The sequence below is a fragment of the Erinaceus europaeus genome, chromosome 8 (genome assembly GCF_950295315.1).
Source record: "Erinaceus europaeus chromosome 8, mEriEur2.1, whole genome shotgun sequence".
NCBI classification, from domain to species: domain Eukaryota; kingdom Metazoa; phylum Chordata; class Mammalia; order Eulipotyphla; family Erinaceidae; genus Erinaceus; species Erinaceus europaeus.
Window position 1 is genome coordinate 51,722,952 of NC_080169.1, and position 18,199 is coordinate 51,741,150.

Below are 18,199 nucleotides of genomic sequence, written 5' to 3' on the forward strand. Positions count from 1 at the left end.
ATACTTGGGTGAGACCTTTCGTGGCCCATAGGATTTCTAAATTCCACTTCAGATGGCACACTTCCTGGCCTGGTTACAGAACCTAGATATAGACCAGGGCACATGATATAAGGTACATGTGCACTTTTATGCATAAGTTAGGGGAAAATATATACCTTAAAGTAAAAGTGTGCAATAGTCTACAGTGACTCAGTAAGTGCAGCAAGCAAGGACCTAAAAAGGATACCATAAAGTACTTAATAAAATATTTTCTATCTAGACCTAGATGCCCTCCTCACCTACTTCCAATTTCACTTCCCTCAATTTAAGCCTAGTTCTGTCTAATAAAGAATGGACTACAAAACCTGGATAAGGAAAAGAGACCAACATACTTTAATGATGGCCCTTTTGGTCACTACCAGGCCACTCCATCATCCAGGGCCCTAGACAAAAATCCTGGAATCCCCAAAGATATGATGTGCCTAGACCTCTAACAGATGCCTCTCTCTACCATCACTGGTCATCTCCATCAGGAACAACATCATAAACCTTCTGGTGGGCCTCTACAAGACCTTATGCTCAATGTAGAGCAACAATGGTAGAGTGGGGCACACTCTCAGAAGGGAGGTTGGGTCAATACACTCTGCCACTCAAGAAAGACTGGTCCTACAATGAGTGCGGTCTAGAATGTTCCTAGCTCTGACTACAGAATGCAAGTTCAGACCAGCAGGGATGCAAAGGTTGCACAGACTCCTGTGTTAAGTATGGATAGACATGTGTCCTAGGTCAAATCGATGGGGTTTACAGCTAGTCATATTTATATAATTTTCTCATATTGGGGAGCTATTCTCTGTCTTTATCCAGCTTACTAATCTGTTTTCCATCTACACCATGCCTCGGCCTCGCGTGAGCTTAATGTGCAGCTTGGCGATACGAGAATCCAGCATGAAGCCCAGCCAGTCTATCTTGGCGTTACTCTCGATCGCACTCTGTCATTTCACGAACATCTCAAAAAACTGCAGCAAAGGTGGGCACGAGGAATAACATCATTGCAAGACTGGCCAGCTCCTCATGGGGCGCGAGTGCTTCCACACTACGATCATCATCTCTGGCATTATGCTATTCCACTGCAGAATACTGTGCCCCAGTATGGTTCCGTAGCCCCCATGTCCACTTGGTCGATTCCAAATTATATTCCTCCATGAGGATAATTTCTGGAACCATCCATTCCACCCCGGTTCCATGGCTGCCAGTTCTTAGCAACATTGCCCCGCCAGATATTCGTCGGGATGCGGCATCATCTAAGTTTATTTCCCACGTCTACGCTCGACCGGACCTGCCAATATACGCGGATATCTTCGCCCACCCTGTTCAACACTTGACGTCTCGTCACCCAATCTGGTCCCCTATGCCTACACTGAACTTCTCAGTTCCAGACTCTTGGAAACAGAGTTGGCAGTCAGCTGAGGTAAAGAACAAACACCTCATCACAGACCCCTGCAAGCGTCAACCCGGCTTTGACCTAGCACGTTATGATTGGGCCCTCCTCAATCGCTATCGAACAGGCCATGGCTGGTGCACTGCTATGTTCCATCGCTGGGGATCCAGAGACGACCCGAACTGCCCCTGCGGCTACAGACAGACTATGACCCACATAGTCAATGACTGCCACCTCTCCAGATTCAAAGGAGGTCTCGAAACTTTACATCAGGCTCAACCTGACGCTGTTGACTGGCTACGTCAGAATGGCAAACGCTAGAAGAAGAAACTAGTCTTATTTCAAACTCTGACACCACCTTCTAAGCAATACTTTCACCTTACCTGCATGTCAGCTACCATGTTAGCTCAGGAAAAATTAGTAAAGTCATGGACCCCTTGGAATATACCTAAAATAGACTTCCTAGCTCCTTCCAACATGAAGACCCAAATCTCATCCACTATATTCTTACCTAAAGGTTCCTAATTACTAAACAATTTGTTCTGCTTTATATCTTAATGTTTTTCAGCCACCAAGTTGCAGATGCTACCAAGACACCAACCTGACTTCCCTGGGTGATGACCTCATCAATGTGACCTGGAATCCCACCTCTCCAGAGCCATGCCTCACTAGGGAAAGATAGAAACAGGCTGGAGTATGGATAGACCTGTCAATGCTCATGTCCAGCAGAGAAGCAATTACAGAAGTCAGACCTCCAACCTTCTACACCCCATAATGATCCTGGGTCCATACTCCCAGAGGCATAACGAATAGGAAAGCTTCCAATGGAAGGAATGGGATGTAAAATTCTGGTGGTTGGGAATTGTGTGAAATTGTACCCTCTTATCCCACAATCTTGTCAATCATTATTAAATCACTAATAAAATTTTGAAGAATGACTCTTTGACTAAAGGCAATACACAAGTTCAATGCTATTCCTAGTAAAATTCCTATGAACCTATTTAAAAGAAGAGAATAAATGCTATATACATTTATCTGGAATCACAAAAGACTAAGAATTGCCAAAGCAATTCTGAGAAAAAAAAGAGCAAGAATAGAGATATCACTCTCCCTGACTCATATCTATATAACAGGACTACAATAATCAAAACTATGTATTACTGAAACAAAAATAGACTCTTAGATTAATGCAATAGAACTGAGAGCCCAGGAACAAGATCTCACATTTGTATACAATCTGTCTATGACAAAGGTTTCCAGAATATTATCTCAAGAAAGAAAAGTTCCTTTAATAAATGGTGGTGGCGCAATGGGTTAAGCACATGTGGTGCAAGGCGCAGGGACCAGCGTAAGGATCCCGGTTCAAGCCCGCGGCTCCCCACCTGCAGCGGAGTCACTTCACAGGCGGTGAAGCAGGTCTGCAGGTGTATTTCTCTCCCCCTCTCTGTCTTTCCCTCCTCTCTCCATTTCTCTCTGTCCTATCCAACAACGAACAACATCAACAATGGCAATAATAATAACCACAAGGAGGCTACAACAACAAGGGCAACAAAAGGGGAAATATGGCCTCCAGGAGAAGTGGATTCATGGTGCAGACACCGAGCCCAGCAATAACCCTGGAGGAAAAAAAAAATGGTGATGGGACAACTGAGTGGTTACATGGAGAGTAAAACAGGATTACAACATGTCATCATGAGCAAAAGTAAAGTAAAAATGGATCAAAGACTTAGATGTTAGACCTGAAACAATAAAATATACGGAAGAAAAGATCAGCATAACGCTACATTATATCTGCTTTGGATATATCTTCAGAGATTCGTTTTCAGCAGCAGGTAAAACAAAAGGCAAAGCACCAAGACTATATGAAACCATAAGGCTTCTGAAGAGCAAAAGGGAAAATACAGATACCTAACATAATGGAAGAAGATATTACTATGTCAGACAATGGGCTATTAACTAAAATATATAAAGAACTCACAAAACTGCATTAAAACAAACACTCCCATTAAAAAGGAGGGGAAAGGACTAAACCAGCTTTTCACCAAAGAAGATATTCAGATGGGCAACAAACCTATTTAATTAAGAAAAAAGAGAGAAAGAAAGAAAGGAGAAAAAAGGAAAGAAACACAAAATCACTGAGTACTAAAGAAATGCAAATCAAGTCAACAATGAGATAACACCTCACACTTGTGAGAATAATCAATCTAAAAAAGGACAGGAACAGCAAGTACTCTAAAGAGGTAGAGAGAAAGGAACCCTTTTACACTACTGATAGGGGTGCAAATTTGGAAAAGAATTTGGAGATTTCTGCAAAGATTAAAAATGAATACCAGATGATCTCACCTACACTATGTACTAAATAAACAGAGTGGGGCCTGGTGGTGGAACACCTAGTTGAGCGCACACACCACAATGAGCAAGGACCCAGGTTCAAGTCCCCGGTCCCCACCTACAGGGGGAAAGCTTCACAAGTGGTGAAGCAGTGCTGTAGGTGTCTCCTTGTCTCTGTCCCTCTCTATCTCCTCCTTCCCTCTAGATTTCTGGTTGACTCTATCCAATAAATAAAGATAATAAAAGTAAATTTAAAAATATTAACAAAAATAGAAACAGCAATATTTCTCTTTCATCACTGCAGTTTAAACATTGTAAACTTTTGTGCCTGGTTTCTTTTACTCAGTATAATACTTCTGAGAGTCATGAATGGTGTTGACTATATTGCCAGTTTATTTCTTTGTGTTGATGAGAAATAAATATTTCATTGTGTTGATGAGAAATAAATATTTCATTGTATAAAATAGAATACAATTGGTATAACCAATTAGTTAAAGGACATTTTAGCTATTTATTTTGCATAAAGCTCTAGCAAACATTCCAGTATGAATTGTTAGGCAACTACATGTTTTTAATGCTCCTTACTAAACAGCAAGGAGTGGAATTATTGTTTGGTATGAAAAGTGCATGTTAAGCTTTAAGAATTATTCTACAAAGTCATGTTAGTTTGCATTCCTATCACCAATAAAAGAATCTCAAAGTTGTCCCTAGTCCTTGTCAATGCATAGTACTATTAGTCTTTTAAATTTCCATCCTTATCATGAGTATGTAGTAATACCTTACAGAGGATTTATTTGCATTTTCCCAATGATTAATGGTTTTGAGCAGCATTCCATGTATTTAATTGTATATCTTCTTAAATAACTTGTCTCTTTAATTGATTTGCACATTTTAATAGGGTTGTATATCTTCTTACTCAATTACACTGAGTCCTTCATATCTACTAAATAACATTCTTCTACCAGATAATTGTTTTGCAAATACTGTTTGTACCTTGCTTTTTCATTTTCTTAAGGGTAGTTCCAAATGTTTCAATTTTTGATGAAGTAACTTAATTTATCACTCTTCTTTCTTGTATTTCCTGCATCTAGATAATGAAAGATCTATTTAACCCAAGATCATAAAAATGGTAGCCTGTTTTATAGAAATTGTATGGATTTAGATGTTGCACTTTGGTCTATGATCAATCTAGTGTGAATTTTTGTATATATTACATAATGAAGATCAAACTTTCTCTGCTTTTTAAAAAATGTCGATATCATATTATCCCAGTAACATTTACTGAAACAGTAATTTCCACCATAAAAATAACTTTGTGTTTTTCAAAAATTAATTGTTTATGTCTGTGTACATCTATACTAAAATTTTTTATTCCATTAAATTGTTTCTCTATTGAAACTGTTGTTACTGGTACATCTTTTAGTCTGTGAAACTTCAACATCATTCACTTGAATATCTATTAACTTCTAGCTGCAAATGTTTCACTTATACTTTACTTGAAATCTTTACAATATTGACTATAATTATAAATATGACCTTTTTCTTAACTTGTATATGTTGTTTTTAATTTCTCTAAGAAATATCTGGGGAGTCTGGGGGTGGTACACCGAGTTAAGTGCATATAGTACTAAGCACAAGGGCCTGTGCAAGGATCTCAGCTCCCCACCTGCATGGGGTCACTTCACAAGCTGTGAAACAGGTCTTTAGGTATCTGTCATTCTCTATCCTTCTCTATCTCTCTCTCTTCTCTCAATTATTTTAATTATTTTAATCTTTTGAGATACCTTATATATTGTAAATAATAATTTGTATTTAAAATGATTTGTTGCTGTTAATATGAAGGAAAAATGATTTTTGTTTATCTGTCCCCTCCTTAGAGGCTTCAAGTTTAATTTCACCTTCATGTATACACATACACAGACACCATATTTTCTCACATGATCTTCACTATATTTTCAGAATTTGTCATCTATGAACTTTAAATGATACAAATCATGTAAGGTTAAAAAACTTGATGTATCCTTGGAAATGATACTATTGAGATAATTGTTTTATCATTTCTTTAGTAAGTTAAAAATATAATGTGTTAAAGGACAGGGAAGAAATTTAACACTAGAGTGTACGCTTTGCATGTGTGAGGTACTGGATTCATCCTTGACACTGCATGATAACACAGAAGATTAAAAAAAAAATGAAACTGGAATGTACAGATAAACAAGACAGAAAGATCAACTAGGACGCAAGAGCCTTAAATGAGGAATTTGACCAATAATCATGATGGACTTTTACAGTCTCTACACAACAAATAATATATAATAATAAAGTAATCTGACTTCTGGAGGTGTGGTTATGGAGTTGTAGCCATTTTAGATCACATTCCTGATAAGCACAAAAAGCATCAACAACAAAAAATCACCTGAAAAATTATATATATACCACCAGGGTTTCTTCAGAAACTCACTAAGCCACAGGTAAATGCAGACACATATGGCCAGTCAGTAAAAAAGGGGTAAGGAACAGATCCTCAGAACTCAAGAAGCTGTACTTAATGACAGCTGGCTAAAAAGTACTCTATTTTCAAGTAGTTTGGATTATTGACATAAGGGGGGAAATTCTTAGTCTCCTAGCTGCTGCCTTCAGAACTGGGCAGTCAGTGGCAATCCCACTCTTTCCTGAGAGACCCCCATTATAAAAATGAGTTTTGTGTCAGTTTCTGTGAGTGCTCACCACTCATAGACTGGAGCAGAAGGTAAATGAGCCCGAACTTCCTGACCTGGCTTCCACAAAGACATAAGGCAACCTTAAGCCTCTCTCCTTAACCATGTCTCTGGCCCTGGCCTTGTTTTCTTTCTTTTTCTAAAATTTCAGACTACTACCTTACTCATTCCCCAAATAAAACACAACAACTAGCTATCCTGAAATTTTAAATGGACAACAGACCAGGAGGTGGTGTGATGGATAAAATGGACAATAGGCTTGAGTATCTAAAATTCATAGGCATGTCAAGGAAACTTTGTATCTCTATCCATATTAAGGAAGGAGAACCAATGTTAATCCATATACACTGAAAATTAATATCCAGGGAGCCAGGTGGTGGTGCATCTGGTTAAGTGCACATGTTACATTGCACAAGGACTCTGGTTCAAGCCTATGGTCCCCACCTGTGGGGGGAAAGCTTTGCAAGTGGTGAAGCAGGGCTGCAGGTGTCTCTCTGTTTCTCTCCCTCGCTATCTCCCCCTACCCTCTTGATTTCTGGCTGTCTCTATTCAATAAATTAAGATGATAAGAAAATTAAAAAATAAAAAAATAGGAGTGAAGCAGTTGAATACACTACTGGTTGTGGAAAAGAAGGTATGGGTTCTTGACCTGTGAAATTGGGGCAGCAGAGCATTGTACTGCCCTCAAAGACTTACTAGAGATTAAGTTAAAAATCTAGCTATTAGTGAAAGCCCTTTGATTGGTTCAGGCTCCCATGGCTGGCTAGAAAAATAAATTCCAGGCAACTGACTTTACTAAAGTGGTACTAAGATGGAAATTCATAGCCATGCAGGTACACATTAGGAAGCAAGAAAAAATTCCAACAAGCAACTTGACTACACTTCTTGAGGACTTAGAATAAGTGGGAACAAGAAATCCTAAATCAAACAGAAGGACTGAAATAACTAAAATTAGAACAGAAATAAAAAAATAAAATAAAATATATCAAAAATAAGAGAACCATAAAATAGATTAATGAAGCTAAATGTATGAGCCCCTGAAACCCACCTTCAGGGGAAAGCTTTGCTAGTGATGCAGTATTGTTTTAGGTGTCTCTCTGTCTCTCTCCCTCCCTATCTCCCCATTCCCACTCGATTTCTGGCTGTCTCTATACAATAAATTAAGATAATTAAAAAAAATTTTAAGTAGGTCATACATTAGAAAGAATAGTAACAAAAGATGTTGAAGAGGATGTAGGGAAAAGGGAACACTTCTTCACTGCTAGTGGGAGTGTCCCTTGGTCCAGCTTTTGTGGAAAACATTTTGGAGATTTCTCAGAACACTAGAAATGGACCGACCCTATGACCCCACAATTTCTCTCCTGGGAATTTACACACACACACACACACACACATGGCACATATGCATAGAGATCTGTGTGTACCTCTATATATAGCAGCACAATTTCTAATAGCCTAAACCTTGGAGAAACCCAGATATTTGACAGATGATTGGTTAAAAAATTGTGGTATACACACACCATGAAATACTAGTCAGCTGTTAAAAATGAAGAAGCCATCTCATTTGTGTAATCTTGGATGGAACTAGAAGATATCATGTTAAGTGAGATAAGCCAAAATACCAAAGGTTCTCACGTATAAAAAAAGACAGAGAGGAAGAACATAAACTGAAACTTGTGGGCTTGGTGTATTGGATCAAAGCAAAGGCCTCAGGAAGAAGGTGGAAGATAGAGTAGAAGAGAACTGTGGGATCCTGGTGCATAATAAAACTGCACTCATATGTCAGTGATTCCATTATAAACCATTAATTGCATCAATAAAAAACAAATGATGAAAGTGAAATGGTCTCTAACCCAAAAGACAAAAATGATGAGCACATTCAAGAAGAGATAACTTGAGAAGAAGAAAGTCAAGGAAGACTTCTTTGAATTTCTGAAAGGAACTGAGATGTTTGTCAAGATGAGTAGGATCTAAAGAGAACATAGTTTATTTTACTGGTTTATAAAAATGTAAATTTCATCTATATAATATCAATGTTTGTATAGCTCATGATGGTCACCATGTAAAGTCTACTTTATATACATAAACTTTTATCCACTGACCACCCCCCCCACAATTCTCTTCCCCTCTAGTAAACAATATTTTTTTCAAAATGAAGTATTTTAAACAGGAAAGAGAAATGCACAAAAGCAATTATTCAAATTCACAACTGAAGGATAATAGATAAAATAGTAGGAGTGCAACAGATATTGCTTACATGGAGAGCTAAATGGTGAAATTGACTGATGAAAAATGTTTAATATCAAGATAAACAGTTTGGACAGAATGAAGAACTACTGAAAATTTCTGAAGTAGAAGGGGTCATGATGGATACAGAATTATTTTTACCTACAACTGTTAGTTGCTCTGTTACTAAAATTACACAAAATTAATTAATTAATTAAAATTAATTCCTTTTCCATGAGGGCCCTTAATTATTTGAAAATTGCTACCATATTCCTCCATTAGGGTGAATGATGAGAAGGAGAGATTGAAGAAGGGAGAAACTCAAATTAAGAAGGCCAGTTAAGAAGCTATTTGCAATTTGTACAAAAGCTTAATGTGATAACAGAACAAAATTATATACAGAAAGAGAATGGCCATGATTTCATTAGGTACAAACATTTGTTCCAACTGAGAAATGCTGGTGCACAGTGAATATATTTTATTTATTGTGGCTTTTAACTTACTTTAACACTTAATAAGCAGCTTCAAAACCAAGTTCCACACTAATAGAGGCAATTTTTTTTCCTCAAGAACAACAATCCAAAGAAAGACAATCACGTTTACTGAGCTCACACAAGAGGCTTTGATAGAGCATTGGTTTCTTTATGGTTTCCAATTACTTTCCATATCTTTCTCAGGACTAGTATATTCTTGAACCAATGTAACACTTATAAAGTCTGATAAACTGTATTTCTTTAAAATTTTCTTCAGCATTAAAAAGTGCTTTCCAATTGAAAAAGTAAATGTTTAATAAAACATAAAATATGCAGTAGTAAAACCTTGCTATCCTCTTTATAGCTATGTTAACACCAGTTGTTTTTTTTCCAGAACATTTGGCAGTTTCATTTTGATGACTGTAACACTAACACACTTTCATAATTACACATACTAAATAACATCCCCTTGTGTGTTCTTTCATAGGGCTTATTAGAAAGCATAAAGTATAAACAATGTTTTATTTTTAATAATTAAATAACCCATGACCAAATAAAGTTGATTTCAAATCTTGACCTTAGTTAGCTTTATTTTCTAAGTATGATATTCAGAAGTGCAAGACTAGATATCAATCTTAAGGAACAAAGACTGTACTCTCTGTCTTAGTAAACTGGAAAAATAGTAATTCATCAAAGGTCAGTACTGACTGATTCTTTGAAACAATAAAAAAGATTCTCAATACATTTATTAAACCACAAATTATTTGGTCTATTTTTATAAATAATAAATACCATTGGAATTATGTATGTCATTTAATCATTGTTTCAGTTCCAGTTTCTCATACAATCACATTTATTATAAGGACTTAGATTTAAAATTAATTTTATTGAGGTTCTAACTAGAAATTCTATTTTTCTAGACTTTCTTATATTATCAATAAGGCACACTAGCATAAACTATTAACTTTACTGATTCGCACTGTACATTCATTTTCTTACATATCTATAACACAATTTTTTTTAGTTTTAAACTTATTTGACCTAACTGTAACTAAGAAGAAAAAGTCTCTAAAACTTGTTTTTAGTATCCAAATAAAACTCTCATTCTAACTATATACATTAACTCTAGAAAAACTGAAATTCAACAAAATATCAGGCAATCAAATTATGCATATTTGAAACTACATATTTACCTGACATCGCCTTTAGTATTTCTGAGAACTGTTGCAGCAAAATTCTGAGTGACACCCACCAAGCTGATTCCATCCACTTCTACAATCTGGTCATTGACTTGTATCCTTTGGGGAGGGGAAAAAATTCACAATTATTTTTTCTGAAATACTTTATCATTCCCAGCAAATGAGTGGACAAAATAATTTAACTTTCAAAATATTTTGATTGATTCAGACTTGGTTTTAAAACACAAGTTCCAGATCTTGGTCAAATGCTGTTTATTTTAAATGCATTAAAGATAGAAGTAAGCAGTAATGGATGGATAGATTCAGTTCAGTCAATAGATTTTATCCCTCTCACAAAGAAATTATACCTGTGTTATAGGACATATTTACATATTCACAAATTACATAAGTCATAACAGATTAAATTACCTTTGGGTCTCATACCTAATATTCTATCCCACAGTATCTTTTCACAAAAGAAAGACCATGGATTATCAGCAGAAATTTAGGGAACCCTTCCTATATAATAAGCAGTATTTTATTCATGGAGAAATGTAGAGGAAATTAGATAATAAACACCCATGTACACAACATCCAACTTTATGAAATATCAGCACTGTGTAGTACTTGAATAAGTCACTTTCTTTTTTTCTTTTGTTAAATATTTATTTATTTGAGGAGAGAAATCAATGGAAGGAGAGGCAGAAAGGGGGAGGGAGGGAGAGAGACACCTGCAGCACTGCTTCACATCTCACAAGACTTTCCCTCTGCAGGTGAAGGCCAAGGAATTGAACCGAATTGTAACTTGTTCACTCTACCAAGTGGGTCACTAACAATCCCTGTGTCAGACTTATTTTAAAGAAATGGATTACCAAAAATGAAAAAAAAGCTGAAGTCCCTTTATCATTTGCCTCCAATTATATTCTCTTCACTGTTCCACCAAAGTAACTATCATATTTGTTTTGATACTGAACCTTACAATTTACTTTTTAAATAAAAATAATACATATACATGAATAGGCCTAATATGTGTACATTTGTATCTTTCAAGCATTATGAATTATACTCTCCTACAATTCAGCCTGTTTTACTCTTCATTATATATATATGATTTATCCAAAGTTACAGATACAATTCTAGTTAGATCATTTTAAAACTATGCATTGCCATTCTTTTTAACAAATGTATCAAAATATATTCATTATTTTGCAGATGGATGATTGCTTTCAGTTTTAATCATTTGCATACTGCCAGCACCAATTTCATGTTTCCTATGAATATGAGTGTTTCTTCTGAATATATTACATGAAGTACAATCCTCAAGTTTCAAAATGCTTATAGAACTATATATTATCAACAGCACTAAGCAAAAATTCTGACATACTACAACCCTAAATAATTGTCATACTCTGATCCTTTAAACGCTACCTTAAATGTATGAAAGAACAATCACATTGTGATTTTAATTGCTTTTCTTGATTACTAATGTAGGATTTTTCTAAGAAACTTTTTAAGTTCTCAGATCAATTATCTAGCCTACCTGTTGTTTATATTGTTAGGATAAGTACCTTTCTTCTTCTGAATTTATGTATCCTCATATATTCTGTGTACTAATGCTTTCTAGTTTATTTAAAATGCTTTTCACAATCTTTAGCTTACAATTCACATTTCTATGTAAACTAGTTTTGAGGTTTAAAAAAACTCCACTTTAATTTATAGAAGTATTAAAATATTACACTACATAGGTTTCAGGTGTGCATTATTCAAAACTAATATATGAAGCAGGGAGATTACTCGAGCACCAATTTGCATGCCAATGGCCCTAGAGGCTGCAGATTTAATCCCCAGTGCCACCTGGGGATTAAACTGAACTGAACTACTGTCACCTTTCTTTCATTCTCTCAATCTCTCATAAAAAAGATTTTAGGAGTCGGGCAGTAGCACAGCGGGTTAAGTGCACGTGGCGTAAAGCGCAAGGACTGGCCTATGGATCCACAACTACAGGGGAGTCGCTTCACAGGTAGTGAAGTAGATCTGAAGGTGTCTATACCCCCGCCCCCCCCATCTTCCCCTCCTCTCTCCATTTCTCTCTGTGTGCTAACAACGATGATAACAACAACAATAATAACTACAACAACAAATTTAAAAAAAAAAAGGGGCAACAAAAGGGAAAATAAATTTAAAAAATTTAAAAACTTTTTTTTTTAATATGGGAAAAGTATCAACATAACCATACCCTTTGTCCTGACCTGTGATCATATCACTTCCCCAATCTAATTTTCCTATCCCTTTGAGTAAACACTAACTTGTATTATAGTTCAAAATTTCAGGTTGGCAAAAGAGATCAATTGGAGCATGTACTGCTTTGCCATGTGTGCCACCCATGTTCAAGCAAGCCCCTACAGCAATGAAAGAAACTTTGGTGCTGTGTTTTCTTTTCCTCTCTCTGTTTCTTTGCCTCGATCTGGAAAATTCATGATGAAGCCTCAGATATGAACAGAAACATTTTAAAAGCCAAACTTAAAATGTTATTATTGGTTTATTTAGTTCATCTACTTGTTTGTTTTCTCTATGTATGATATACGTGATGTAGAATAATATTGCTAAATTAGGTACAAAACTAGTTGATATTCTATAGGAAAATAAGTAAAATAAATTGGTTTATTTTGCAAACAGTAGTATCTGAGTTTAAGCAGGGCAAAAATACACAAATTAGTACAGGGTTTCAGTATTAAGACTTTAATAAATTTTAGATAAGTATACCAATTAAATGACATTCTCTTGAATTATCCCTGGTTGCATGTGTTAAATAATATATATACTGGGGATATACTGAAAGACATACTGTCTATTTTTCATTCCCATTTACAAGTTTTAAATAACTTTTCTAAAGACATAGCTATAATAGATGATAGATACAAAACTTGCATAAGGTATTGATTATAACACTCAGATGCAGTTTGTTATTTGATACAATTTTTAAGTGAAGGTATTGGTCTGTGGTTTTAATTCTGTTTATGATGCCCTTGATTGGTTTCAGGTTCAAGGCAATTACTGGCTTAGCTGAAAATGTTTGGAAGTTTTCACTTTTTAAAAAAAAATTATTGTTTTATTTGCATTCTCATCTGTGATGCTAATGTAGGGATGGAACTTTTAAAAATTATTTTTCCTGAGTTCTTCTTTACAGTTTTGTGGGAGATTATGAGAAGGACTGGTATTAACTCTTAAAGTTTGGTAGAAAAATGGTCAGATTTTGGGAGAATGATGGTGGTTATCAGAGGGGAGGTGGGCACAGTACTTTGGTGATGGGTATGCTGACTTAGATAACTTTGAGTGTAAAACTACACCCTGAAAATTTTATAGTACTGTAGGTCAATACTAAATCACTAGTAGTAAAAATTACAAAAGAATTATATATTTATTTTATATAATAACACTTGGTCTTTTTTAAAAAAAAATTAATTGGGTGGAGACAGAGAGAATTGAAAAGGATGGGGAAGATAGAAAATGGGAGAGAAAGATATTTGCAGCACTGCTTTACCATTCATGAAGCTTTCCTCCTGCCAGTAAGGACTGGAGGCTTCAACTTGGATCCTTGCACATTGTAACATGTGCGCTCAACCAGATACACTACTGCCTACCCCTGCATATGGTCTCTTTCAAGGAACTTTCATAGTGTCTTTGAAAGGCAGGGTCAGTTCTCTTCATTCATTTTTTTTTTTTAGAATTATTATTCTAGGTCCTATGGGTTTCTCTAAGTATTCTGAAACTAGCCAGTCAGAATCTCCTCCAAAAACCTGTAGATTTCTTTGAATCTATAGATATGTAAGGAAAAACCTGAGATTTTTTAAAAGATACGAAATTTTGTTCTGTAAGCGCACTCTTCATTTAAGTAACCAAAAGCAACGCCACCATCAACAATTAGTAACATTTAAATATTTTTTCCTTTTTTCATCTAATAAAATCCTCACATAACTATAAATTATAAGGCAAGTCATGTCTTAACAATACTGATCACATTCCTGGGTTTATGCCTATTATAAAGTATTTTCCCATCAATACCTTCTCTGTCCTCTTAAAGATTCACCTCACACATTAACTTCTCTCTGGAGAGTTAACCTGCTTATCAAAACCTTGTGATTTTTTTTTCCACCCTGTGAACTTCTTCAGTAACAAATATTTGATACATACACTTATTATACTTTGTTCCAGTTACTAGTTGATATTTTTTTATGTATAAGGTCTCACTAACCAGACAGATAGCAAATTTTTTAGATCTTACATCTATGTCCAGAGCAATAAATATGTTTTTGCAGTTTCTATTAAGGGACTATAGGAAATGAAGAAAACATTACTTTATGTGTAGTTTCATTCTCTGAATTAAGCAAAAGTTAGGACATTTAAATTTCTAACAGTTTTTGGAAGCATTTTCCTTTTTTGTTTATTTATTTATTGGATAGAAACAGACAGAAATTGAGAGGGTTGGAGGAAACAGAGATGAAAAAAGATGGTGTTTTACCACTTGCAAAGCTTTTCCCCTGAAGGAAAAAAAAAAAGCTGGGGACCAGGGGCTCAAATCTGTTCAATTAGATGTGCCACCACCAAGCCCTTATAATTGCATTTTTTTTATAATTTTTTTTTTATTTAAGAAAGGATTAGTTAACAAAACCATAGGGTAGGAGGGGTACAATTCCACACAATTCCCACCACACAATCTCCATATCCCACCCCCTCCCCTGATAGCTTTCCCATTCTCTATCCCTCTGGGAGCATGGACCCAGGGTCATTGTGGGTTACAGAAGGTAGAAGGTCTGGCTTCTGTAATTGCTTCCCCGCTGAACATGGGCGTTGACTGGTCGGTCCATACTCCCAGTCTGCCTCTCTCTTTCCCTAGTAGGGTGTGTCTCTGGGGAAGCTGAGCTCCAGGACACATTGGTGGGGTCTTCAGTCCAGGGAAGCCTGGCCAGAATCCTGCTGACATCTGGAACCTGGTGACTGAAAAGAAAGTGAACATACGAAGCCAAACAAATTGTTGAGCAATCATGGACCCAAAGCTTGGAATAGTGGAGAGGAAATGTTAGGGGGGTACTCACTGCAAACTCTAGTGTACTTCTGCTTTCAGGTATATATTTTGCAGTAGTTTATGGATACGTGTGAACATATGCTCTCTCTCACAGAAACTGGTGTATATCTAGGTTTGGGGTATAATTGCATTTTTGATACACTGTTGTTAAAGAGATCCCTCCCACAGAAAAAAAATACTCTTTTATTACTACCTGTTCTATCATTCTACTTATGTTTTCTCTTTTCTCTGACATCTCACTTACCAACTGTCATTTAAAATTTAGTATTCTCAGACTATGTAAAATAGTTTTGTCCTTAATAGACATTACAAAATCTGACATCACTTTTAAGTTAACACCCCTGTGAAGGGGATTATAGACTTGTATACATAACAATGAATTGATTTATAAAATTTATTTTACCTCTTGCCTATGTGTTGTGATAGAAGTTTTATATTGTAAACTACTCTCTACTCTAAATTACTTTTGACCAAATTTATTCCTTTATTTCTTCATAACCTATACATAAGATCTAAACAATAATATGAAAGTTATGTTTGCTTAATATGTGCTTTGAATGAGAAAATTCAACAGTTCTTTGAATGGTCAATGACTCCACCACCATAATTTACCCAAGCAACTTTCAGATCAGCACAAATGTCTGGTTTACTAGTATCTATGGATAAAGTTTTCATTCCCACCAACAGTGAAATAAAGCTCCCTTTTCTCCATGACCTAACACCTGCCATTTTCTGGTTTATTGATGTAAGCCATTCTCTCAGGTGTGAAATGGTATCTCAGTGTAGTTTTAATTTACATTTCTCTAATGTTAGTGAAGTGGAGCATTTCTTCATGTGTCTGTCGGTAATGTGTGTCTTTTCTTTAGAAAACTATCTTCTTAGTTCTTTGGTCTATTTTTTTTTTTACTGGGTTAGTTTTGCTTAGTACAAATTCTGTACAGATGGTTGATATCAATCATTTGATGTGTGATGGGGAACTGTCGTCTCCCATTTACTTGGTTCTCTGGTTGTCCTTGTGTAGTTTGCTTTTGACATGTAAAAACTCTTTAGTTTCAAGTAATCCCATTTATTTACTCTTGTTTTCATTTCCCACGCCTGAGAGTTGAGTCTCCAAATACATCTTTGATGTGAAGGTCCTGAAAAGATTCACCAACATTTTTGAGAACATAGACATTTTATGATCAGAAACAGTTTAAAGATGAGTTATAAGAGTACTAAATAGAGATCATAAAGAAAACTTTAGAATGGGTTCACTAAGAAAAAAAATGCTACTGTGTATACAGCTAGAATTTAATGGGAAAGAAATAAAAGTACAAGCATGTTATAGGCTTTTTACATTATCAATGGACAGAGCAATCAGAAGTGAAAGAAAATAAGGATGATAATTGCCTTAATGGACAAAAATGAAGAAAGAACAAATGAGGTCATCATCAACATTTTTTGAGAACATAGACATTTTATGATCAGAAACAGTTTAAAGATGAGTTATAAGAGTACTAAACAGAGATCATAAAGAAAACTTTAGAATGGGTTCACTAAGAAAAAAATGCTAATGTGTATACTGCTAGAATTTAATGGGAAAGAAATAAAAGTACAAGCATGTTATAGGCTTTTACATTATCAATGGACAGAGCAATCAGAAGTGAAAGAAAATAAGGATGATAATTGCCTTAATGGACAAAAATGAAGAAAGAACAAATGAGGTCAAAGAAATTTCTAAAAAAAACACATCTTTATACAGAACAATTTAGACGAAATGTGATGAAACAAACACAATTACAGGGACATCTCTAAGTACTCTAATTATAAGAACGATAGCAAAAGTGCTAGAAAAATGTTAAGTAGAGAAAATAACATGCTTGCTTCATTGACTTGACTTTTATTCAGTAAGTAATTTAGTAAGTGTGATTCAATCCTGACTGCATTCAGAGAATAGAGAAAGTCACTGGCATACAAATTCAAGTAAGGTATGGCCCCTTATTGAGAATATAATACACATATTTATACATGCATGTGTACATAGTGAACATTTATGGACAAAAGAAGTTGATATTAAGAAGTAGGGTCCTTCCAGGTTCAAGCCCTCAGCTCCCCACAGGTGGTAAAGCAGGTCTGCAGGTGTCTATCTTTCTCTCCCCCTCTCTGTCTTCCCTCCTCTCTCCATTTTTCTCTATCCTATCCAAAAACGACGACATCAATAATAACTACAACAACAATGAAAAACGACAAGGGCAACAAAAAGGGAAAATAAATAAATATTTTTTAAAAAGCAGGGGCTTGTGACTCTGTAAGAAAAGGGTCAGGTGGAACTGGAGCACTGGAGCAAAGAAAAAACTTAGAATTACATGAAGTCCTGATGGTTTCTCAAGTAAGCAAAGAAAATCACCAAACTAAATTAATGAAATGCCAGTGTAAAATGTACAGCAGTTGTAAAAATGAATATGCATATAAAAGAATTAGCATAGTAACTGAACTATCACATGGTCTTAATACACTGTAGTTTTAGTAGTTGGTATGCTCACTTAGGTATGCAAGACTGGGAAAGAAAAACTAATCAGAATACATTGTAATCTGGAGTATGGACCGACCAGTCAACGCCCATGTTCAGCGGGGAAGCAATTACAGAAGCCAGACCTTCTACCTTCTGCAACCCACAATGACCCTGGGTCCATGCTCCCAGAGGGATAGAGAATGGGAAAGCTATCAGGGGAGGGGGTGGGATAGGGAGATTGTGTGGTGGGAATTGTGTGAAGTTGTACCCCTCCTACCTTATG

The 18,199-nt window shown here is 35.7% G+C and overlaps 1 protein-coding gene across 9 annotated transcripts in view; it reads right to left on the reverse strand.

Moving 5' to 3' along the window:
* PPP1R9A (protein phosphatase 1 regulatory subunit 9A) overlaps positions 1-18,199 on the reverse strand; it is a 142,264-nt gene that overhangs the window by 108,727 nt on the left and 15,338 nt on the right. For all 9 annotated transcript variants that reach the window (XM_060196211.1, XM_060196212.1, XM_060196206.1 and 6 more), the window contains exon 3: positions 10,358-10,462. In XM_060196211.1, the coding sequence (XP_060052194.1) occupies positions 10,358-10,462 (105 nt within the window). The remainder of the gene's footprint in view (positions 1-10,357; positions 10,463-18,199) is intronic.